The 23,850-nt window shown below is 42.9% G+C and overlaps 1 protein-coding gene across 4 annotated transcripts; it reads left to right on the forward strand.

Moving 5' to 3' along the window:
• The first annotated feature begins 718 nt into the window (after nucleotides 1-718).
• RUSF1 (RUS family member 1) lies at nucleotides 719-23,242 on the forward strand. Of its 4 annotated transcripts, none has more exons than XM_070729405.1 (15): nucleotides 719-961; nucleotides 2,849-3,012; nucleotides 4,486-4,563; nucleotides 6,453-6,567; nucleotides 8,557-8,602; nucleotides 10,110-10,142; nucleotides 10,311-10,416; nucleotides 12,050-12,151; nucleotides 12,275-12,345; nucleotides 13,977-14,161; nucleotides 15,387-15,444; nucleotides 15,636-15,706; nucleotides 17,561-17,719; nucleotides 19,826-19,903; nucleotides 22,976-23,242. In XM_070729405.1, exons 2-15 carry the CDS (start codon nucleotides 2,863-2,865, stop codon nucleotides 23,068-23,070), a joined length of 1,347 nt encoding a protein of 448 aa, XP_070585506.1. In that variant the 5' UTR covers nucleotides 719-961; nucleotides 2,849-2,862; the 3' UTR covers nucleotides 23,071-23,242. The 4 variants fall into 4 exon arrangements, with proteins under 4 accessions (XP_070585506.1, XP_070585507.1, XP_070585508.1 ...); XM_070729406.1 differs by having other exon boundaries at nucleotides 757-951; XM_070729407.1 differs by lacking the exon at nucleotides 12,050-12,151 and having other exon boundaries at nucleotides 757-961.
• The last annotated feature ends 608 nt before the right edge of the window (nucleotides 23,243-23,850 follow it).

Genomic DNA, 23,850 nt, shown 5'->3' on the forward strand with positions numbered 1-23,850 from the left:
TCTGAGACCCTTAAAAGCAGTCTCAAATATTTTAAATGTGAAGTGGCAGTGCTTTTCTTTGCTGTAAGCATCTATCAGGAATGTTTAACGCACAGGACATCCTTTACTTTCGATTTTGTTCCATCAGACACATTTAGACATAGATACAGCTAGAGGTATAACAAGCAGGAAGAGGGAGATTGTGATCCCACTGTATAGAGCGCTGGTGAGACCCCATTTGGAATACTGTGTTCAGCTCTGGAGGCCTCATCTACAAAAGGATATTGATAAAATTGAGGGAAGTGTTTTTAATAGGAAAGTGAACACAAGAACAAGGGGGCACAACCTGAGGTTAGTTGAGGGAAAGATCAGAAGTAATATGAGAAAATATTATTTTACTGAAAGACTAGTAGATGCTTGGAACAAACTTCCAGCAAACGTGGTTGGTAAATCCAGAGCAACTGAATTTAAACATTCCTGGGATAAACATATCCATCCTAAAATAAAATACAGGAAATAGTATAAGGGCAGACTAGATGGGCCATGAGATCTTTTTCTGCCGTCAATTTTCTATGTTTCTATTTGTAGCTATGAAAAATATCTTTATATATAATGTGAAGTCATAATCCAAAATTTTCAAATAAACTGAACTGAACTAAACTAAAGCCATGCGGATAGACAGGCGACTACATTTCCCAGAGATCTTTGAAAGAAGAAGGCGCGACGCTTAAACGAAGCCGGGTTTGCAGCTCGACCAATTTCTCTGGTTCCCCCCGCTGGATGAAAGCAGCGTCCATTGTTACTGCCAGCTGAAGACGCTTTTACGGCTACATTTCTGCATTAAAGACGTGGCTAAATGTGTCCTTAGGGGAAGGAGGTTGAATTGCTTGGCTGTATTTTCACTTCTTCTGGGTTACAATTCAAATCCAGGCAGGAAAGACACGGACAGTCATCGTCATTACTTCTGCAAAGGTTTTTGTTGGTTGGTTGGTTTTTGCTTCTTGTCTTTCACGATTCTTTGGGAAACTGACATTTTAACGTGTAAAAGCTTTCGCGGTCTTTAGTGGGTGGAGGAAGCTGTTGCATGCAATGTATCTGAACGCATTTTATTATGCATTTCTTTACATTTTCCCTCCCAAGTTCTATTAAAGTAAGTGGGTCTTCAAAGTAAATCGATTTAAAACGGCGGGATGAAAACTTTAGAGACGCATCATTAATACGTTTTTATTTAAATGGAGTTCTCAAGATAGCAGAGCTTAAGACTTATATATTACTTTACAGCCCTCTAAGCAATTTCCTGGTTTGGCATACCTTTCTTCTGTTCCTATATCTCTTCTTCTATTCTTTCATTGATATGTTTTATTCCTATATCTTCTCTTCTATTCTTCCTTAAATATATTTTACTATGAGTATCTCCTCTATAACCTTCATCATGTATTTTACTATGTGTATACCCACTAAAACCCTCATTGTGTATTGGACAAAATCAATCAATCAATCAATCAATCAATCAATCAATCAATAAAATTTGAAAGATGAGGCATCTTCCCACCACATTGGTGTTCGGGAGAATAATTAAAGCCTGAGTTTTCACAAAAAATGTGCTTGTTGGGATGTGTGTGTTCAAAAACCAGATGCTGAAAATACCTGTTTGTGTAGAATATTGTAACTGTTACATTCTCCCCTTGTTTGTGCACTGCCATTAGACTGATCTTTTAGAGGTTAAGTACAACTTCTAGCAGTTTTCTGATAGTATGACCAATGGTGAAGGATGCAGCAACATAAGCATATGCTGTTCAACTTCAGCAACTTTAAAATATGTGGACTTCAACTCCCAGAATTCCTCAGCCAGCTTTGCTCAGAATTTCTCAGCTTTGCTGGCTGAGGAATTCTGGGAATTGAAGTCCACAAGTCTTAAAGTTGTCAAGGTTGGAGACCCTTGGTCTGGAGCAGTGTTTCCCAACCTTGGCAACTTGGAGATATTTGGACTTCAACTCCCAGAATTCCCCAGCCAGCAAATGCTGGCTGGGGAATTCTGGGAGTTGAAGTCCAAATATCTCCAAGTTGCCAAGGTTGGGAAACACTGGTCTGGAGGACAGAAGAGAAAGCGGGGACATGATTGAAACATTTAAATATGTTAAAGGGTTAAATAAGGTTCAGGAGAGAAGTGTTTTTAATAGGAAAGTGAACACAAGAGGGCACAATCTGAGGTTAGTTGGGGGAAAGATTAGAAGTAATGTGAGAAAATATTATTTTACTGAAAGAGTAGTAGATGCTTGGAACAAACTTGAGCAGATATGGTTGGTAAATCCGCAGTAACTGAATTTAAATCTGGGATAAACATATATCCATCCTAAGATAAAATACAGGAAATAGTATAAGGGCAGACTAGATGGACCATGAGGTCTTTTTCTGCTGTCAATCTTCTATGTTTCTGTTTCTATATTTATGCAAACTTTCCAAATTGCATGAGAGATTTGGAGAGGATCTTGAAAACTATTGTCTTGTATGATGTAGTTAGACTAGTAGTTCTCAACCTTTCTAATGCCGCGACCCCTCATGCTGTAGTGACCCCCAACCTTAAGTCTAACGTGAATTCTCCCAACAGAGCTTTAAGCTGATTGGCAGGAAGGTCAGAGGGACACCCCCAATGTAAACGCCTGATTGGTCGAATTGAAAAAATATGTTCCAAGGTGCCAGAATAGAAGCTTTAGTTACTAACACCATTGGAAATTTGTGTTTTCCCATGGGTGGTCTTAGGCAACCACTGTGAAACAGTCGTTCAATGCTCAAAGGGGTCCCGACTCCTCAGGCTGAGAACCACTAAGTTACACAATGATCACATGATTAATGCTACATATTTTTAAAGCTTCAGGCCCAATCATGACTGACTTGGAAATTCAGACACTTTGCACGGAAAGTTACGGCTCTCGATCGGCTCGTCGTTATCAGGCCCTCCCTGATGGAAAGCTAAGCTCTGTGGCTGATGCCTCTGAAGCTCGACACTTTCCTTCCCTCCACCATATCTTTATGGTAAGTAAGCTGCTCTGGTTTTTTTTAAAAAAGGTTTAGAGCAGAGTTTCCCAACTTTGAGACACGCGGACCTCAACTCTCTACATGGGGCTACCTTTGAAAAGTGTTCGGAAACTTCAGATCATGCAGAATGCAGCTGCGAGAGCAATCATGGGCTTTCCCAAATATGCCCATGTTACACCAACACTCCGCAGTCTGCATTGGTTGCCGATCAGTTTCCGGTCACAATTCAAAGTGTTGGTTATGACCTATAAAGCCCTTCATGGCACCGGACCAGATTATCTCAGGGACCGCCTTCTGCTGCACGAATCCCAGCGATCAGTCAGGTCCCACAGAGTGGGTCTTCTCCGGGTCCCGTCAACTAAACAATGTCGCTTGGCGGGACCCAGGGGAAGAGCCTTCTCTGTGGCAGCCCCGGCCCTCTGGAACCAACTCCCCCCAGAGATTAGAATTGCACCCACCCTCCTTGCCTTTCGTAAACTGCTTAAAACCCACTTCTGCCGCCAGGCATGGGGGAATTGAGATACTCTTTCCCCCTAGGCCTTTACAATTTTATTCATGGTATGTCTGTACGTATGTTTGGTTTTATAATAAGGGTTTTAAACTGTTTTAGTATTGGATTATTATTATATGCTGTTTTATTGCTGTTGTTAGCCACCCCGAGTCTGCGGAGAGGGGCGGCATACAAATCCAATCAATCAATCAATCAATCAATCAATCAATCAATCAATCAACAAACAAACAAACAAACAAACAAACAAACAAACAAACAAACAAATAATTTCTTTCTTTCTTTCTTTCTTTCTTTCTTTCTTTCTTTCTTTCTTTCTTTCTTTCTTTCTTTCTTTCTTTCTTTCTTTCTTTCTTTCTTTCTTTCTTTCCATGCTGGCTGGGGAATTCTGGGAGTTGAAGTCTGCATGTCTTTAAAGTTGCCAAGATTTGGAAACTTTGGTTTAAATTTTAAAGAGTAACTTGACAGTGTGGGATGCACAAATGAAGATTGACTTAATAAAAAAATAGATGTAGCAGATCTGATCCTCTCCAGCTTCTAATAATTTTCTCATTATATTCCCAAAGAACCTTACAATTTCACAACATTCTTGCAGAGGCCTGTGAGTGGCAGTTATGGCTTTCAGGTGTCCCAGGTTCTCAGGTTACACAACAGTGATTCAAATAATTATGATATTGATAAATATGGCCGCAAGTCCCTCCCCCCCCCCCATCTAATAAATGGACGCTGAACATCTGAGGCACCCTCTCCTCTTGGACTTTCATTGGGTGTAGGATTTGACAGAAGCCTTGTTGGGCCAATGGCAGGTGAGCCAGAGATAGCTTTGGTTAAGCAGAAGAAATCAATCAACCATTCGTTGTGGAAGAGAATGCAAGCAGATTGGCAAAAATGAGAGGGGATCCATGGGCGGAAATTGGGTGGGTCAGAAGGAAGAAGGTTCTCAGCCGTTCTCTTTCTTGCAGTCCATCTTCCTGCCCCAAGGTTATCCTGAAAGCGTCAGCACGGACTATCTCGCCTACCAGTTCTGGGACACCATCCAGGTGAGTGAAAGGTTCCTTTGTGAGGGGCAGCTTAATTTCCATGGGATCCATGAAGCTCAAACCGTTCTTCCCTTCTCACCCAGACCTGGAGCTTATTTTGACTGAATCTTTGTGGGTGTGGGTTTTTGGGGAGGGGGGGTGTCTGTGAGCTGAGGGCAACCCGGGTGATGAAGGCAGAACGAGAAGCAATGGGTGGAAACTAATAAAAGAGAGAAGCAACCTAGAACTAAGGAGAAATTTTCTGACAGTGAGAACAATGAATGAGTGGAATAGCTTTGCCTTCAGTCCTTGTGGGTGCTCCAATACTGAACATTTTAAAAATAGAGATTGGACAGCCATTTATGTGAAGTGTGTGTTATTTGTTTGTTTGTTTGTTTGTTTGTTTGTTCGTTCGTTCACTCACTCACTCACTCCTCACTCATTCATTTACTCATTCATTTACTCATTCATTTACTCATTCACTCACTCACTCACTCACTCACTCACTCACTCACTCACTCACTCACTCATTCATTCATTCATTCATTCATTCATTCATTCATTCATATGCATATATTATATATAAGGTTTCCTGCTTGAGCAGGGGTTGCAGTAGAACAGTGATAGTGAAACCTTTTTGGTTTGTGTGCCAAAAGGGTGTGTGTGCATGCATGCACTTGGCCGCGCCTGCTCCCTCCCCCTGCGCATGTACACAATCCCTACCCCCCTCCGTCCCTATGCATGCGCACAGGCCTCACCGAAGCCTGGGACGGTGAAAAAATAGCTAAATGGCAAACCAGAAGTTCGGTAAAATGGACTTCCGTTTTGCCTGTTGTGGTGTTTTTTTGCATTCTGGAGCCTTCAGGGAAGCTTTCTGAAGCCCCGGAATGTGCAAAACAGCACGACAGGCAAACCAGAAGTCCATTTTACCAAACTTCCGGTTTGCCTGTTGGATGGTTTTTTGCACCCCGCGGCTTCAGGGAAGTTTCTCTGAAGCCTCCGGAGGATGAAACGGCCTTTCTCAAGCCCAAAAACCAGCTGATTAACGCCCGCATACATCCTGGAGCTGGCATAGGGCAACGCCTCACATGCCGTCCAATATAAAATAGAATAGAATTCTTTATTGGCCAGGTGTGATTGGACACACAAGGAATTTGTCTTTGGTGCATATGCTCTCAGCGTACATAAAAGAAAAACGATACATTTGTCAAGAATCATGTGGTACAACACTTAATGATTGTCATAGGGGTCAAATAAGCAATGAAGAAACAATCAATATTAATGAAAATCTTAGGATACAAGCAACAAATTACAGTCATACAGTCCTAAGTGGGAGGAAAAGGATATGGTTCCATGTGCCACCTGTGGCATGAGTGCCATAGGTTCGCCATCACGGGATTAGAAGATCCCTTTCAACTCTGTTATTATGGTAATCGAACTGGGCCTAGAGTAGTGATGGCGAACCTATGGCACGTGAGCCATTGCCCTAGTTCAGCTGCAATGTGCATGTGTGTGCAGTCCAGTTGATTTTTGGCTCACACAGAGGCTCAGGGAGGGTGTTTTTGGCCCCAGAAAGCTTCCGGGGGGGATGGGGGAGGGCATTTTTACCCTCCCTCGGCTCCAGGGAAGCCTTTGGAGCCTGGGGAGGGTGAAACACGAGCCTACTGGGCCCACCAGAAGTGGGCCCAGTAGGCTCCAGAGGGCATCTGAGAGGCAGGGGAAGTATTTTTCGCCCTTCCCAAGCATTGACTTATGGGTTTGGGCACTTGTGCATGTACGATAGTTCGCATGCACCCTCTTTCGGCACCTGGGGGGAAAAAAGGTTCGCCATCACTGGCCTAGAGGATTCCTTATCTTTTCCCAAGTGTTGCCCTTTCTCTCTTCCCCTTCATCCCCCCATCAACCTGCAGGCCTTTGCAAGCAGTATTACAGGGACACTGGCCACCCAGGCAGTGCTGAAGGGAGTGGGGGTCGGGGATGAGACTTCCACCGTCGCAGCTGCCACTGTCACTTGGATTCTGAAAGGTGGGCCTTTCTTGAATTTCTCTGGGTTTTTCCTTCTCTTGATAGAAGGCCTTTCTCCACCAGCTTACTCACCTGTATTCTAGCGCTAGTTCCATTGGCAAGTCCTATTTCTTGTGCCATCAAAGGAGAACTCTACCTCTTTGTCTATCCCAGAGGCTGACAGCCTTAAGCACTCAAAGAGCAATTTGGGCCCCTTTCCCACAAAAAAGAAAACACCAGGAGTCACAAAACTAGCATATGTAGTTGGATTAAACGTTCGGTTTTTCTTCTAAAACTTTTCTTTCTTGGATTTATCTATGGTTGGCCTACTGGAGGTCAAAAGCAGTTGTGCAGTTATGACACATGTTTTGAGCGATAGGGAGCTGCTGCAGAGGAATGAAAGAGCCACATGCAGCTCCAGAGCCATGGGTTGCTGACTCCTGATCTGTCCTAATCCTCACCTAATGTAATAACTCCTAAGGCTGTAGTTGCTTAATCACTTTTCTTCCTTGCTTTCTAAGCCCAACAAATGGTCAAAGCAATGGAAACTGCAGTTTAATGTTTCCAAATGTAAAATAATGCACTTGGGGAAAAGGAATCCTCAATTTGAATATTGCATTGGCAGTTCTGGAGACCTCACCTACAAAAAGATATTGACAAAATTGAACGGGTTCAAAGACGGGCTACAAGAATGGTGGAAGGTCTTAAGCATAAAATGTATCAGGAAAAAATTAATGAACTCAATCTGTATAGTCTGGAGGACAGAAGGGAAAAGGGGGACATGATCGAAACATTTAAATATGTTGAAGGGTTAAATAAGGTTCAGGAGGGAAGTGTTTTTAATAGGAAAGTGAACACAAGAACAAGGGGACACAATCTGAGGTTAGTTGGGGGAAAGATCAAAAGCAACGTGAGAAAATATTATTTTGCTGAAAGAGTAGTAGATCCTTGGAACAAATTCCCAGCAGACGTGGTTGGTAAATCCACAGTAACTGAATTTAAACATGCCTGGGATAAACATATATCCATTGTAAGATAAAATGCAGGAAATAGTATAAGGGCAGACTAGATGGACCATGAGGTCTTTTTCTGCCATCAGTCTTCTATGTTTCTATGTTCTAACACAAAATTAGTATAGTAGGTTCACCGACATTCATCATGGTTTATTTTAACTCTTGTTTACTTTTGAGCAGATCAACCTAATCTAAGTCCTAAACATTGCTTTACAAACAGCTATGTCCACGTAAAACACTAAGCCCTTGATATTGCTTTACAAACAACTGCCTGGTTTGCATCATTGCTAAATCAAAATTCATATTTCATTGTGGGGCAGTCAACTTGTGAATCCAGCTTGAATTTCACGAAGGTGATTGAAATAGTAAATAGTTAATCATTCACAAATGTTAAATCTAGAAGTGGGTTATTGCATAATTTGCCTGTCAGGCAAATAACACATAAATGATATATTTATTAAATTTATATGCCACCCATCTCACTTTTGAAGCAACTCTGGGGTTATTAACTCTGGGTCATAGTCTACAGCTGTAGTCTCGTAGATGTGACTGGATGGCTCACAGCACCTTAAAAACAATGAAAAGATTAACGCCCACAAAACTTTATGCAAACCACATAAAGTACTGTGATAATTTGGTGTCTTGAATGCAAATGTTGCTGTATCAGTGTCTATTAATAAATGTGCTGGGCATGATGGCTGATTCGATCTCAATTCCTTTTAATAATTGTTCCTTAAGTTTGAGTAAGCATAAAGCAGAGCTGCGGTGTATGAACAATAAAGCTACTTGCATAGGATCTATATTTTTGTTGGGCCTGGCGTCCCTGAATCCATGTTGGCATCAGGTCATCATGTGTTTAAGCCCCTCCTACCTTCTCCTCCTCTAGATCTCCTAGCCATAGTCTCAAACTTTCTCAGAATTCTCTTTGTGTTACTTTTTTATTTCTATACTCTGCCCTTTGTTGCCATGCAAACCATTCTTATCTCTTCTATGACAGATGGAACTGGAATGTTGGGCCGAATCGTTTTCGCTTGGAGCAAGGGGTGAGTCCTTCTCTCCTCATCTTGGATGGGGCTATTCATGTTTCATTTATTGCCTACGTTTTCCCCTAAGAACTGAAAGTGACATCTATGTATCATGCATCCTCCCTCAGTAGATGCCTTATCACACCACAGCCACCTTGCCACGGCCAACTCTCCACAGCCAACTCTCCATGGTCAACTTTTCATGGCTAACTGTCCACAGCAAAACTCTCCATGGCCAACTCTCCATGGCCAACTCTCCATGGCCAACTCTCCATGGCCAACTCTCCATGGCTAACTCTCCATGGTCAATTCTCCATGGCCAACTCTCCATGGCCAACTCTCCATGGTCAACTCTCCATGGCCAACTCTCCATGGTCAACTCTCCATGACCAATTCTTCATGGCCAACTCTCCATGGCCAACTCTCCATGGCCAACTCTCCATGGTCAACTCTCCATGGCCAACTCTCCAAGGCCAATTCTTCATGGCCAAATCTCCACGGCCAACTCTCCATGGTCAACTCTCCATTCCAAACTTGCCACTGTCAACTCACCATTGGATAATGGCTAATTTGCCATGGGACAACTTGTTGGAGAACAAGAGTTACACTAATATCAAAGAAATGGTGGAACAGAATCATTAAAGATAGGAGGGTCAAAATGAAACGCGAATGACAAAAATTAAGATAATGCTTGTTTATTTTAAATAATTAAATCGAACTGTTCAATTGTCCTGTGGCAAGTTGGCCATGGTGAATTGTCCTGTTCCGTCCGTCCTGGGAGGTGGGCTGAGACCTAGTGATGGGCCTAAATCAATTCAGAAAATTCTAAAGATAAGTAGGGATGTGAATCTGCGATGTCTCGGAGGGATCTAGGGCACCCCCAGCCAGGCGGGGTCACTCACGAACGCCAATCCTAGAAAGAAGACTTGGACACATTTTCTCTCTGGGTGAAGTGACACGGTGATGAGCCACGTGCCTTCTTTTATTGGGAGCATATGTAAATAGAAATGATTACATGTATATGTCAGCTGATACACAAGCATCCAATAACATAGCTCTAAGTATGACACAACTTTAAGTCCTTCCTATCCTCATTTATAACATAACCAATTTCCTTGAATAATTTCCTTTGAGCAAATGTCTCTCACAGCTAATTTCCTTGAGCCATTTGTCTTTATCACAGCCAATCTCCTGTTTACCATGAGCAAGGCCTTTTATCACAGCCTCATCCTGTTTACTTCAGGCAACACATAATGCATCCTTTGATCACGTAGCTTTCATCCTTGAGTAATGTGTACTTGTTATCAGTGGGATGTTGTTGAACTGTTTTATGGTCAGTTATCAGTGCAGACTAACTATGTGAGTTACGTGTAGTCCAACCCTGGCTATAATGGAGTCAGAGAGAGCAAGGCATATTATGCTAGAAGTTCAGATATAATATAATCCTATCCTAACATGTATGCTACAACGGCTACAGATCTTCAAACCCTGTTACTTCCTTGCTTGTGTTCTCTCTTTTTTCCAGGAGCAAACTGGATTGCGATGCTAAACAATGGAGGTAAAGAAAGATAAGGCCCTTCCATCAGTTTTGATAGATCTCATGCCCAGCCTTAGGTACACATTCATACATTATCACAGCCGGGCCTTGTGTTCAAAATGTACGCTTGGGGTGGGCTGATTTACTTCCAACCTTAACAGAGTGATTTTTTTCAATGCCGCCCTTTAGACTCTTTGCCGATGTGCTCAACGACGTGGCCATCTTCATGGAGATTGTGGCGCCAGCTTTCCCAGCATGCTTCACACTCATTGTCTGCACTAGTGGCTTTTTCAAGGTAAAAAAGCAAGAGGTGCAGAGAAAGGGAGATGGCCATACAGGTAGTCCTCGAAGTGCCACGTACAACTGGGCCCAAAATTTATGTTGCTAAGTGAGACATTTGCTAAGTTAGTTTTGCCTCATTTTATGACTTTTCTTTTTTTAAAAAATAATATTTTTATTTAGGTTTTAAATGTTACACACAGACTGCACATCATACAACATAAAACAACTTTTCTTGTCATTATTGTTAAGTGAATCTCCGCAATTGTTACCGTATTTTTCGGAGTATAAGAGGCACCTTAGTTTTTGGGGAGGAAAATAGGGAAAAGAATCTGCTTACCAGGTATTCATCTGGCCAACATCCTTAGTCTGGTCAGCTTCAGCACATTATTTTATCCCCTGGCTAGGGCTTTAAATAAAACTTTAGTCGGAGAGAGTAACAATGAAAGAGCTTGCAAGCCAGTAAAAGCTGGGAATATCATTAGCATCTGGAAAGAAACAGTCTGAGCAAGCAGAGCAATGGAAAAAACCCTGCAAAGACTTAGGGCCTGGAAAACATTCTTCGCAGAGTGATAACGAAAGAGCTTGCAAGCCGGTAAGAGCTGGGAACATCGTTAGCACCCGGTTAGGGCTGGAAAGAAACATTTGGAGCAAGTTAGATCAATGGGGAAAAAAAGCCTGCAAAGACTTAGGGCTTGGAAAACATTCTTCGCAGAGAGTAACAATGAAAGAGCACGAATCCCAGTGACCAGTTAGGTCCCACAGAGTGGGCCTTCTCCGAGTCCTGTCAACTAAACAATGTCGTTTGGCGGGACCCAGGGGAAGAGCCTTCTCTGTGGCGGCCCTGGCCCTCTGGAACCAGCTCCCACCAGAGATTAGAATTGCCCCCACCCTCCTCGCCTTTCGTAAGCTCCTTGAAACCCACCTCTGCCATCAGGCATGGGAGAACTGAGATATTCCTTCCCCCTAGGCCTTTACAATTTATGCATGGTATGTTTGTGTGTATGTTTGGTTTTATAATAAGGGCTTTTAGTTGTTCTAGTATTGGATTGTTACATGCTGTTTTTATCATTGTTGTTAGCCACCCCGAGTCTACGGAGAGGGGTGACATACAAATCCAATAAATAAAATGATAATGATAATGATAATGATGATAATAATAATAATAATAATAATAATAATAATAATAATGATGATGATGATGATGTAAGAGTTGGGAAAATTGTCAACAGCTAGGTAGGGCTGAAAAAAAACCTACATTCAGAGTATAAGATGCACCCAAATTATCAGCCTTTTTTAGGGAGGAAAAGTCGTATATTCTGAAAAATACGGTAATTTAATAGCATGGTTGTTAAGTGAATCTACTTGTCAGAAAGTCACATGATCTCATGACACTGGACCCCTCATAAATATGAACGTTGCCAAGCATCCAGATTTTGATTATGTGACCCAAGAAAAACAGTCATAAATCACCTTTTTCAAGGCTGTTGTAACTTTGAACAGTCACCCAATGAACTAGGGCCACCTATATTAAAGTGGAGTTAAAGCAACAGACTGGGGTCTTTACAGTGGGGAGACCTAACTGATGGGATGGTTGTGGAGATTGTGACAGTTTCAACCACGCTTCCCTTCCCTTCTCTTGGTGTCAGTGCATTGTGGGTGTAGCTGGAGGGGCCACTCGCGCTGCTCTCACCATGCACCAGGCCCGACGGGACAACATGGCCGACGTATCAGCCAAAGATGGAAGCCAGGTAAGAGGAGGGATCAAAGAAACAATAGCCGGCCCACGGCTTGGCCAAGTGGAGATCAGGAAGGAGATGTTGTCTAAACCGACTTCCTTCTAACCTTCTCTTTGTCTTTCTCTCATCATGCAGGAGACTGTAGTGAACTTAGCAGGCCTACTCTTCAGTCTTTTCCTGATCCCTCTTGTAGTGGACAATCTTCTGTGAGTTAAATGCTGGCCTTTTTTTTTTCCATTCTCTCTCCGAGTACATATATGCAGATGAGGGCGGTGGTGAAATCTAAACATTTTCCCTACCATTTTGTGGGTGTGGCTTGGTGGTCGTGGTCATGTGACCGAAATGAGCTCAAAACCCGACTTTTACACATCACACACAAACAACACAAAAGCCACATCACTGATTCACACACAGTGCAGAAGCACACAAAATGGCCCCTGCAACAACAAGCAGGAATTTCACAGAGCCACAAAGAACTCAAAAACCAACTTTCACACTTCACACACAGCACAATTGACTCATACACTGCAAAAGCACACAAAATGGCCCCTGCAACAGCAAGGAGGAACCTCATGGAGTCACAAAAAGCTCAAAACACAACTTTAACATTTCACACACAAACAACACAAAAGCTACACAACTGACTCACACACAATGAAGAAGCAGCTGACTTCACACAAAATGGCCCCTGGAACAAGCAGGAACCTCACAGAGTCACAGAGAGCTCAAAAACCAACTTTCACACCACACACACACAACAAAAAAGCTACACCACTGACTCACGCACAATGCAGAAGCAACTGGACTTCACACAAAATGAAGAAGGAACCTCACAGAATCACAGTTTGGGCGAATTGGTAGTAAAAAATGCTTTTAAAAAAGTAAAAAAAATAAGTTCATCAGCTGTGACAATCAGCTCTACCACCCCATCATCGCAACATTTTTCTTACTTTTAAAAAGCAATTTTTACTACCAATTCTGTGAACAGGAAGCATTTGTTACTACCAGTTTTGGCAAACAGGGCCTAACCGTCTTCTGCCGCATGAATCCCAGAGACCAGTTAGGTCCCACAGAGTTGGCCTTCTCCGGGTCCCGTCGACTAAACAATGTCGTTTGGCGGGACCCAGGGGAAGAGCCTTCTCTGTGGCGGCCCCAACCCTCTGGAACCAACTCCCCCCAGATATCAGAGTTGCCCCCATCCTCCTTGCCTTTCGTAAGCTCCTTAAAACCCACCTCTGTCGTCAGGCATGGGGGAACTGAGATATTCCCTTCCCCCTAGGCTTATAAAATTTATGCATGGTATGTCTGTATGTAAGATTGGTTTCTTAAATTGGGGTTTTTTACATTACTTTTAATATTAGATTTGTTTATATTGTCTTTTTACTGTTGTTAGCTGCCCCGAGTCTACGGAGAGGGGCGGCATACAAATCAAATCAAATCAAATCAAATCAAACAAACAAGTAGCATTTCATCCCTGGACCAGGCTGGTTGTGAAAGAATACTTTTTAAATTTTATTTATTTGTTTTGTCCAATACACAATAATACACAATGAGAGTTATAGAGGATATAATCAGGTAGAATGTATTAAAGGGGGAATGGAGGAGAAAATAAAGGAGTGAAATACAACTATGAGAGAATAGCAGGAAAAGATATAGGTATAGAAGAGAAGATATAGGAGATATAGGAGAGACAATAGGACAGGGGACGGTAGGCACTCTGGTGCACTTATGTACGCCCTTTACTATACCCAGATTAAAGGAATGGAACGACAAGGGTGGGAAAGGGGAGAGATGGGAAAAATAAAATTAGGAATAAGAAATCTTCTTCTTCCTTCAGCCTCACCTATGCCCTCTATGCCCTCTTCACCGTCCTCCATCTCTATGCCAACTATCAAGCAGTGCGGGCAGTTTGCATGGAGACACTTAACGGTGCCCGGCTCCACCAGGTCTTCCAGCATTACCTGAAGTGGGAAGAAGTTCCTGGTCCTGCTGTCATCAATCCTCAGGAGCCCCTTCTGCTAGGTATTTGTGAGTGCCATAGGGGAAGGTTTGCCTATTTGCCGATGGCTCTAAAGTGTGCAATAGGGTTGATATTCCTGGAGGCGTCTGTAATATGGCAAATGATTTAGCCTTACTAGATAAATGGTCAAAGCAATGGAAGCTGCAGTTTAATGTTTCCAAATGTAGAATAATGCACTTGGGGAAAAGGAATCCTCAATCTGAGTATTATATTGGCAGTTCTGTGTTAGCAAAAACTTCAGAAGAGAAGGATTTAGGGGTAGTGATTTCTGACAGTCTCAAAATGGGTGAACAATGCAGTCAGGTGGTAGGGAAAGCAAGTAGGATGCTTGGCTGCATAGCTAGAGGTATAACAAGCAGGAAGAGGGAGATTGTGATCCCGCTATATGGAGGGCTGGTGAGACCACATTTGGAATACTGTGTTCAGTTCTGGAGACCTCACCTACAAAAAGATATTGACAAAATTGAACGGGTCCAAAGACGGGCTACAAGAATGGTGGAAGGTCTTAAGCATAAAACGTATCAGGAAAGACTTAATGAACTCAATCTGTATAGTCTGGAGGACAGAAGGGAAAGGAGGGCCATGATCGAAACATTTAAATATGTTAAAGGGTTAAATAAGGTTCAGGAGGGAAATGTTTTTAATAGGAAAGTGAACACAAGAACAAGGGGACACAATCTGAAGTTAGTTGGGGGAAAGATCAAAAGCAACGTGAGAAAATATTATTTTACTGAAAGAGTAGTAGATCCTTGGAACAAACTTCCAGAAGACGTGGTTGGTAAATCCACAGTAACTAAATTTAAACATGCCTGGGATAAACATATATCCATCCTAAGATAAAATACAGAAAATAGTATAAGGGCAGACTAGATGGACCATAAGGTCTTTTTCTGCCGTCAGTCAGAAAAAGAATATATCTGAGAATATATCTGCCGCATTGGCAACAGGAATTAATAAACAAAATGTAAGGGTTCTTGTGCCACCCAGCTGCTATCAGACATGGTGGTCATCATCAGACCTTCTGTAGCCATGGTTGATACATCCAAGATGGAAACTTGGATTTATAGAAACCGTGAAAGGTCCGTAAAAGGTTTTCTGGGCACGTGTGAGTAGTTATTTTGGTAGTGATGAAGTTCATGCTCTTCCCCTTAGCCAAGACTTCCACCAAACATTTGGTTAGCATTACTTGAACCGCGGGTTAGGACTCATACAAATTTTTCATTGTAGGGTTTCGTCAGCAGCTCAAGATAACTCTTGGGGCTCCGCTTTATAAAGTGACCACCAGGTGAGTTTCCGGCATTATTCTAAGGAAACAGCGGAATGCATGATTTAGCCTTTTAAAGTGTAGTTTTGTCATTGATTTGAGCTGGGCTGAAAATATTCTTTGGGAGACCGAAAGAGGGTCTCTTCCTAACCTCAAACCATCCTTCCTTAACTTTTGTTACGCCTATGTTTTTTTTCTCCCACGCCCATCAGTGTTGCTGACTTCCAGAAAGCTCTTGAAGGCAACGCTTCAAATTACTTAATTTTCTTCAACCGAACAGCAGGTGGGTATGTGGTCCTAGCCAGGCGGGGGTGGCTACTACCGCTGCTACTAGTGCACTGTGCGCGCAGCTCCGAGTCTCTGCTGTGCAAATGTGCACAACCCAGTGAGATTCTGCTTCTGTGCATGCACAGGAAGCAAAATCCCGCGAGGGCACGCGTGTATGTGAGAAACTTCAGTGCATGCGGAGAAGCAAAAGCTCTCTGAGCTGTGCATGCGTGCACGGCAGAGACCTGAAGCTCCATTTTTACTACTGGTGTGGTGGCCTCATCCGTACGGATAGGAACCCGATACTGATCATAGTGTAGGGCAGTGATGGTGAACCTATGGCATGAACGCCACAAGTGGCACATGGAGCCTTATTTATTTAATTAATTTTAATTTTAATTTTAATTTTAATTTTAATTTTAATTTTAATTTTAATTTTAATTTTAATTTTAATTTTAATTTTAATTTTAATTTTAATTTTAATTTTAATTTTAATTTTAATTTTAATTTTAATTTTAATTTTAATTTTAATTTTAATTTTAATTTTAATTTTAATTTAATTTTAATTTTAATTTTAATTTTAATTTTAATTTTAATTTAATTTCATTTTATATTTTAATTTATATTTTAATTTATATTTTATTTTATTTTATATTTTATATTTTATTTTGTTTATTTTATTTTGTTTATTTTGTTTGTTTGTTTATTTTATTTTGTTTATTTTGTTTTTTTGTTTGTTTGATTGATTTTTTAATGCCGCCCTTCTCCTTAGACTCAGGGCAGCTTACAACATGTTAGCAATAGCTCTCTTTTAACAGAGCCAGCCTATTGCCCCCACAATCCGGGTCCTCATTTTACCCACCTCGGAAGGATGGAAGGCTGAGTCAACCTTGAGCCGGTGAGGAGATTTGAACCGCTGACCTGCAGATCTACAGTCAGCTTCAGTGGTCTGCAGTACAGCACTCTACCTGCTGTGCCACCCCGGCTCTTGTCTGCTGGCATGTGAGCTGTTGCCACTAGCTCAGCTCCTTCCCTGGGTCTTCCCCGCCGCCCACGCAAACTCCACCATCTGCGCATGCGCGGCCATGAAAAAAAAGGGCGCGCATGTGCAGATGGTGTTTTTACTTCCGCAACCCTACATTGCGAAAAATCGATTATAACGAGGGGTCTTGGAACGGAACCCTCGCGATAATCGAGGGATCACTGTAGATCCTTGGAACAAACTTCCAGCAGACGTGGTTGGTAAATCCACAGTAACTGAATTTAAACATGCCTGGGATAAACATATATCCATTGTAAGATAAAATACAGGAAATAGTATAAGGGCAGACTAGGTGGACCATGAGGTCTTTTTCTGCCATCAATCTTCTATGTTTCTAACCACAACTTCTTCTAGAATGACTTTTTGGCATGGAGGACAAGTAGAGCATGGCGAATATTTGTGAGTTGAGATAAGGGAGACTTGGGGTGAAAGGTCCCTTGGGCAGTTTTATTATTATTTTATTATTATTTATTGGATTTGTATGCCGCCCCTCTCCGCAGACTCGGGGCAGCTAACAACAGCAGTAAAACAGTACAACAAAATCCAATACTAAAAAACAGTTAAAAACTTTGCTCGACTTTGGACCAATCCTCCTTTCTTAGTCCAAGCCACCTCGTGCAAATGGTGGAGTGGAAACCTTTGAGTTCCCCTTTGTTACGGTATTTAAACTTAGTAGCTGGAGCAGCAGGGTTGCGCAATGAGTCAGAAGACACAGTGGTGATTGATTGGTTGAAGGTTGATGTGGCTGATGAGGCAATCTGGGCTATGATTAGTTTCTTGTGGGTGTGGAGAGAGAATTTATTTATTGACCCCTGTCCTCCTCTGCAGGGCTGATCTCTATTCTACTACATCGGCAAGCAGGCAGTGTGGATGTGATTAAAGCCTACACCCACGCCCTTCTTCTAGAGGCCTTAACATATCAAGATATGGGGACCTGTGTCTTGGAAAGAGGATCCCTCCTGAGTTTGCAACGCCAGTTATATAAAGGTGATGACTTGGAAAGTGAATATGGAGGAAGAAACGAACTGTGACTGGGGGGAAGGGGGCAATCTAGAATGGGGGTCTCCAACCTTGGCAACTTTAAGACTTGTGGACTTCAACTCCCAGAATTCCTCAGCCAGCTTAGCTGGCTGAGGAATTCTGGGAGTTGAAGTCCACAAGTCTTAAAGTTGCCAAGGTGTTCTGTCTGGGTTCCCCCAGACGTCAACACCAACTAAAAAGAGTAGCCAGACACGCTGGTAAAAAGCAAAGTCATTTTATATCTTTGAAAACAAACACAGATAACAAAAACTGTTCTTACAAACTGGAATGCTATGAAGCTTCACAGAAGAGTCACGACAGCCAGACAATACAACAGGCTTCTTGCTGGCACACACACCACTGTAGATAATAAAACCCACGCCTCCCCCAAGTTTTCAGCCTTCGAGGCCACAAGCCAGAATCAGAGACGCCAAGGATCGAAGCAAGGTCACAGGACTCCCAAAAGATAACTCTCCACAATACAGGAAGGGCGGGCCTGCCTTTTCAACCTTTCTGAGGAGAACCACACCCAAACCCAGCTGTTGCCTATTAGGGATGAAAATACCTGGCTAATTGGCCCCTTCTTTGTGCTGCCCTTCTCTGCCTCATATCTATGATGGCTTGTGCGTTCTCATCTAATGACTCCAGGCTATTCGCTGGAGAGAGCTCCCCCCCGGGGGTCTCAGGCTGCTCTCCCTCCTCCTCGTCCTGACATTCCTCTTCCCCATCTGCCTGGTCCTCCTCCTCCTCCTGTTCCTCGTCCTCCCCCTCTGAGCATGGAGCCGTCCGAGTTCCAGCCGTTCCCTGAGGAGCCTCAGACTGAATCACAACACAAGGTTGGAGACCCCTGCTCTAGAGGACTTTGTCACGCTGTGGGTTGACAGCCTCCAAAGACATTAAGAAACATCCTGTAGTTAAATGGTTAACTCTGTTTGTTAATGTAGCTCCTCCCTTTCTATGATGTAACACTGCTTTGCTCACTTCCTTTCTTGCACAGGAAGAGACGCTGGCAGCCATTACTTCTCTTCTTACTTGTTAAGATGTGAAGACATGTTTTTATGCCGCTCCCGGCAATATAATTTTTTTTACTTTTTACAATAAAAGTTAATTTTGTTCTATGATGCTTGTTCATTGCTTACCTACATCGACCTCCGGGAAGCCTCACTTCAGCTCTAACAGGCTGATCTCTCTCAGTGAGTTCTCTATTCCCGTCAGTCATAACTTGGTGAGATTGGAAATCCACATCTCAGGTTCCTTTTCTGGCATGTCTCAAGAGAAGCGACTGAGAAAGACATCTTTGTGATCCTGGTTGTATGTTAGAGTGGGTGGCACTTTTATTCCAGCATATTAGACATAGCTTATCTCACCACCTCCAATATTTATTTATTTATTTATTTATTTGATTTTTTTTAATGCCGCCCTTCTCCTTAGACTCAGGGCAATTTACAATATGTTAGCAATAGCACTTTTTAACAGAGCCAGCCTATTGCATCCACAATCCGGGGCCTCATTTTACCCACCTCGGAAGGATGGAAGGCTGAGTCAACCTTGAGCCGGGGATGAGATTTGAACCACTGACCTACAGATCTACAGTCAACTTCAGTGGCCTGCAATACAGCACTCTACCTGCTGCGCCATTATGGTGGCTACTTCCTGAATCACACTACAAGGCCACACAATGAAATCATCTGTTCAGGCATTGCAGAAAGTACCAGAGTTAAGTGAGGAGGTGGAGGGTGATCCACCTCCTTTGGTCTGATAAGGTGGGAGGTGGGAATCATGCCTAAGGCCTGTGAGAACCCAGTGACAGTGGGATAATCTGCAGGAATCAGGGGCCTTCTCATTCTCTCTCCTGCAGCATTTGGCAAAAAAATATAGTTTCTGGCAACTCAAGCTGTACCTTGTTTGTGGATTGTTTTCGTTTGCATTTATTCTTCCAGGGACTCAAGGAGAATAACCGACTTTCTCTTCCATTTTCCAAGGATTTTCCCGCCCTTTCTCTCCTTTGCGCCTGGCATAGATATGCTGTGCAGGCTCTTTCTCATATCCCACCTTCTTTTTCCTGCTTTTCAGAATCCAGTGAAGAGGATCCTAGGATACATTCCGAAATGCATCAGTTCTTAGACAGGATATTTCCGAAATTCCTGGCAGGTGCGTGGTGGAAATTGTAGAAAGTTTACTTTAAATTCTGCATTCAGCACCAAGGAAATTCAAATCTCACTTTTCAAAAAGTTTATGTGAAGCTCATCTATGCCTTTAAAACCTTTTGGTTGTACGTTTCAATCATGCTTGGTATTGTACTGATGGCCAGAGGCAACACATATTGGGGAGGGGGCTGAGGCAGGTGGGGGTTCCTACTTACTGCTGCCACAGTGTGCTCTGTACGCATCTCTGGGTGACTGGTGGGCACGTGCCCGAGCAAGATTTTGCTTCTGCGCATGCACAAAAAGCCCTTAAAGCCCTTCATGGCACCGGACCAGAATATCTGTGAGCTCGCCTTCTGCTGCACGAATCCCAGCGGCCAGTTAGGTCCCACAGAGTTGGCCTTTTCCAGGTCTCGTCGACTAAACAATGTCGGCTGGCGGGACCCAGGGGAAGAGCCTTCTCTGTGGCGGCCCCAACCCTCTGGAACCAGCTCCCCACAAAGATCAGGACTGCCCCCACCCTCCTTGCCTTTCGTAAACTTCTCAAAACCCACCTCTGCCATCAGGCATGGGGAAACTGAGACATCTCCCCTTGCCTATGTAGTTTTATGTATGGAATGTTTGTGTGTATGTTTTTATATAAGGGTTTTCTTAGGTTTGTAATGTAAAATTGTTATTTTAGATTTAATATTAGATTTGTCATTGTATACTGTTTTATCACTGCTGTGAGCCGCCCCGAGTCTGCAGAGAGGGGCGGCATACAAATCAAATCAAATCAAATCAAATCAAACCAAACCAAACCAAACCAAACCAAACCAAACCAAACCAAACCAAATCATAAAATCTCACAAGGGGATGAGCGCGGAAGCAAAAAAATCACCAAAATATATCTCTTGCGCACTCCCCCTCGCAAGATTTTGCTTCCTGCGCATGCACAGAAGCAAAATCTCGCTTGGACATACATGCATTCCCGCCAGTCACCCAGGGCTCCCTGTACATTTCCGCTACCAAAGCTATGGTGTGGCCCATACTAGTAGCCACCCCCTACTGACTGAGGGTCTGAAGATGATAGGTGATGATTCATGTGGATGGGACTTTGGGGGGGGGGATTTTGCTGTTTAATTGTGATTGCTAGTATATAGAACATAACTTACCTGGGTGTTGCCATACAGTAGCTAACCTTTTTGGTTTGTAAAATGTAAAGACTGTACCTTTAAGGAAATATTACTGGTTGGCCATAAGAGGGCGCCAATACTGTTCCCTTTGGGAGGGAGTTACTTTGTTAGAGATATATTTGCTGTGAGCTATATTCTTGCTGTGTGCGTGGTTTGTAAACTATTAGAGTATTATATTGTTGATTCTGTATATTTGTAAATAATAATATTGTTGTATATACATTGATACTAAGTCTGAGTCATTGTCTGGTTAACCCACATTTCCTACACCACAACAACTCTACTTAATGTGTGTTGAAGGTTTCGTACCGAGACATACTAACAGCGATAATACCTGTTTTAGTAGCTCTCATGCCTTCCACCTCAACATAGGGGGAAATTTAGCCACCAGCTTTTAGCAGGTCACCGATCAGAATAGTCTCTAGGAACAGCCAAAGTGTCTTACACTACCTCTGACTCCACATTGCCACCCCCGCCCCCCACCGCTGTCTAAAAGAGAAAGATTTAGGTAAGTTTTTCCTCAGCCTTGGCCACTTGACATTGTGAAGACTTCAATCCCCATAATTCCCCATTACAGAATTCTAGAAGTTGAAGTCCATGCGCCTTCAAGTGGTTGAGGTTGAGAAACACTGATTAATGCAGTGGCTGAGATCGCTTGTCAATCAGAAAGGTCAGCAGTTCAGCATTTCGAACCCCCAGTGCCCCATAATGGTTTTAGCTCCAGTTACTTGTCTCAGCTTCTGCCAACCTAGCAGTTCGAAAGCGCATAGAAAATGCAAGTAGAAAAACAGGGACCACCTTTGGTGGGAAGGTAACAGTGTTCCGTGTGCCTTCGGCGTTTAGTCATGCTGGCCAGATGACCACAGATACATCTTTGGCTCTGTGGCTTTAAAATGGACGTGAGCAGTGAAGGGACTTCCTACCTGCTACCGGAGCTCCCTTGGAGACCGTCGCGGACACGAAAGCGCCCATCGGTCACACGCGTGCCCATTGATGTGAGATTTGGCTTCTGCGCATGCTCAGAAACCAAATCTCGCATGAGGACATGCACAAGAGTGAGATTTCAGCTATCCTCACCTATATTTTTGCTTCTGTGCATGCACAGAAGCAAAAACCCAGCAAGAATAGCCGAAATCTCACTCTAGTGGGCTTCCTCACGCGAGATTTGGCTTGCTGGGTGCATCAGGGGCACGCAGCTGCAAACGCATCCAGGATTGGCTGCTGCCTGCCAGTGGATGGGAGCACCGCCCCCTAGAGTCGGGAACTACTAGCACATATGTGTGAGGAAAATCTTTACCTTTAAAGCACATCAAAAGATTGATGATGTGAAAACATCCTTGTTCAAAGCTTTTCCCAGCATTCTGGGAGTGCTTCCGAATGTCAGTCACAGCTTTTTCCAGTTTTTAATTTTTTTTTTACTAAGTACAGGCAATCTTACTTACTCATCCTTTGTTTAGTGACCATTTGAAGTGATGACTGTGCTGAAGAAGATGAGTTAGGATAGGTCCTCAAAGTTGTAGGCCTCACAGCATCCTGGGTTTCTATGAATTCATTTGTGACCTTCACTTCTGGCTTCTGACAAAACTAGTGGCGAAGCTTCCAGAAGCCGCGGTACTTGTACTTAACAACCTGCATTCACTTAATGACCACGGCAAGAAACAACAAACTCCCATTGTAACTAGAATGCAGTTGCATGATTTTTTTCAGTTTACAGTCTAGTTGTTTAGCAACAGAGTTATTGGTCGCTATTGCAGTGGGCAAGTGAGGAGTACTGTAGTTTTGAATTTCTAGTGCTGTTTTACATTTGCACCTGGACTAGAAAGGTAGAAACAAAGATTAGGTGTAATATTTATAGATATACCCAATCCTTTCTGTTCAATTTGGATTCCCTTTTTTTCCCCAAGGATTGACAGCCGCCGGATGGGTAACCGATCGGAACCTTCTGGGCCCTGAGGAGTGGCGGATGGAATGGCTCAGCGCTGAGAAGAAAATGCTCTGATTCTGGAAAAAAATTTATGGCAAGAACCTGATTTATTCAATCCTGGAAAAGGAGGAGATCTTGATTTCCTCGGGGTTAATTTTTACAAAGTCAAGCGTAGATTTGGACTTGCCTTGTCTCACTTCACATCTCCATAATTGTAAAATAAAGATGAGGTACTGACAACATAAAACCTCAGTTCTTTCCCACTATTTTTTTGTTTTAAAAATATGATGAAGAGTTTATGTATTTTGCCTTTGGGAATAAAGAGGAAAAAAATGTATATCTTCAGAGCAGTACTGCAAGACTTAACAGATGTGTGATTAATTGCACAGGAAAATGAGATTGGGGAACATAAGTATTTGTGAAGGACATTAAGGCAAACCATGATAAACATGCAGTCTGAAGGATTCTAGATAATCATAATTAGAGGTAGTTTAAGTCAGGAGTCCCCCAACTCCTGGTCTGTGGGCTGGCACTGTACCATGGGTGTATATCAGAAACTGGACTGCGCAAAGTGAAGCCCCACAACCTCTCCGGTCTGTGAAAAACCACTTTCCATGGAGTCGATCCCTGGTGTCCCTGGGGGCCATTGGTTTAGGTGACCGGTTGTGAAATTAACAAGAAGTAAGAAAATGTTTCTGGGAGTAGGAGTGGCAGAACCTGGCAGGTGTAGTCAAAAGAGGAATCAGCCTAGAGTCGTTACATAGCACCAACAGACTGAGGTTGTGAATTCTACTAACCCTTATCTACCACCCCAAATAATGCTAACCATTATTATTATTATTTATTGGATTTGTA

Source organism: Erythrolamprus reginae, chromosome Z (genome assembly GCF_031021105.1).
Source record: "Erythrolamprus reginae isolate rEryReg1 chromosome Z, rEryReg1.hap1, whole genome shotgun sequence".
Taxonomy (NCBI): domain Eukaryota; kingdom Metazoa; phylum Chordata; class Lepidosauria; order Squamata; family Dipsadidae; genus Erythrolamprus; species Erythrolamprus reginae.

Bases quoted from the DNA above. Each gene is read 5' to 3' on its own strand.
- RUSF1 (XM_070729403.1), top strand. From the start codon at position 2,830: ATGCTACATATTTTTAAAGCTTCAGGCCCAATCATGACTGACTTGGAA. The intron at 15,445-15,635 runs GTGAGTTTCCGG...CACGCCCATCAG, and splicing joins CTTTATAAAGTGACCACCAG to TGTTGCTGACTTCCAGAAAG. The intron at 17,720-19,825 runs GTGATGACTTGG...CCTGCTTTTCAG, and splicing joins GCAACGCCAGTTATATAAAG to AATCCAGTGAAGAGGATCCT.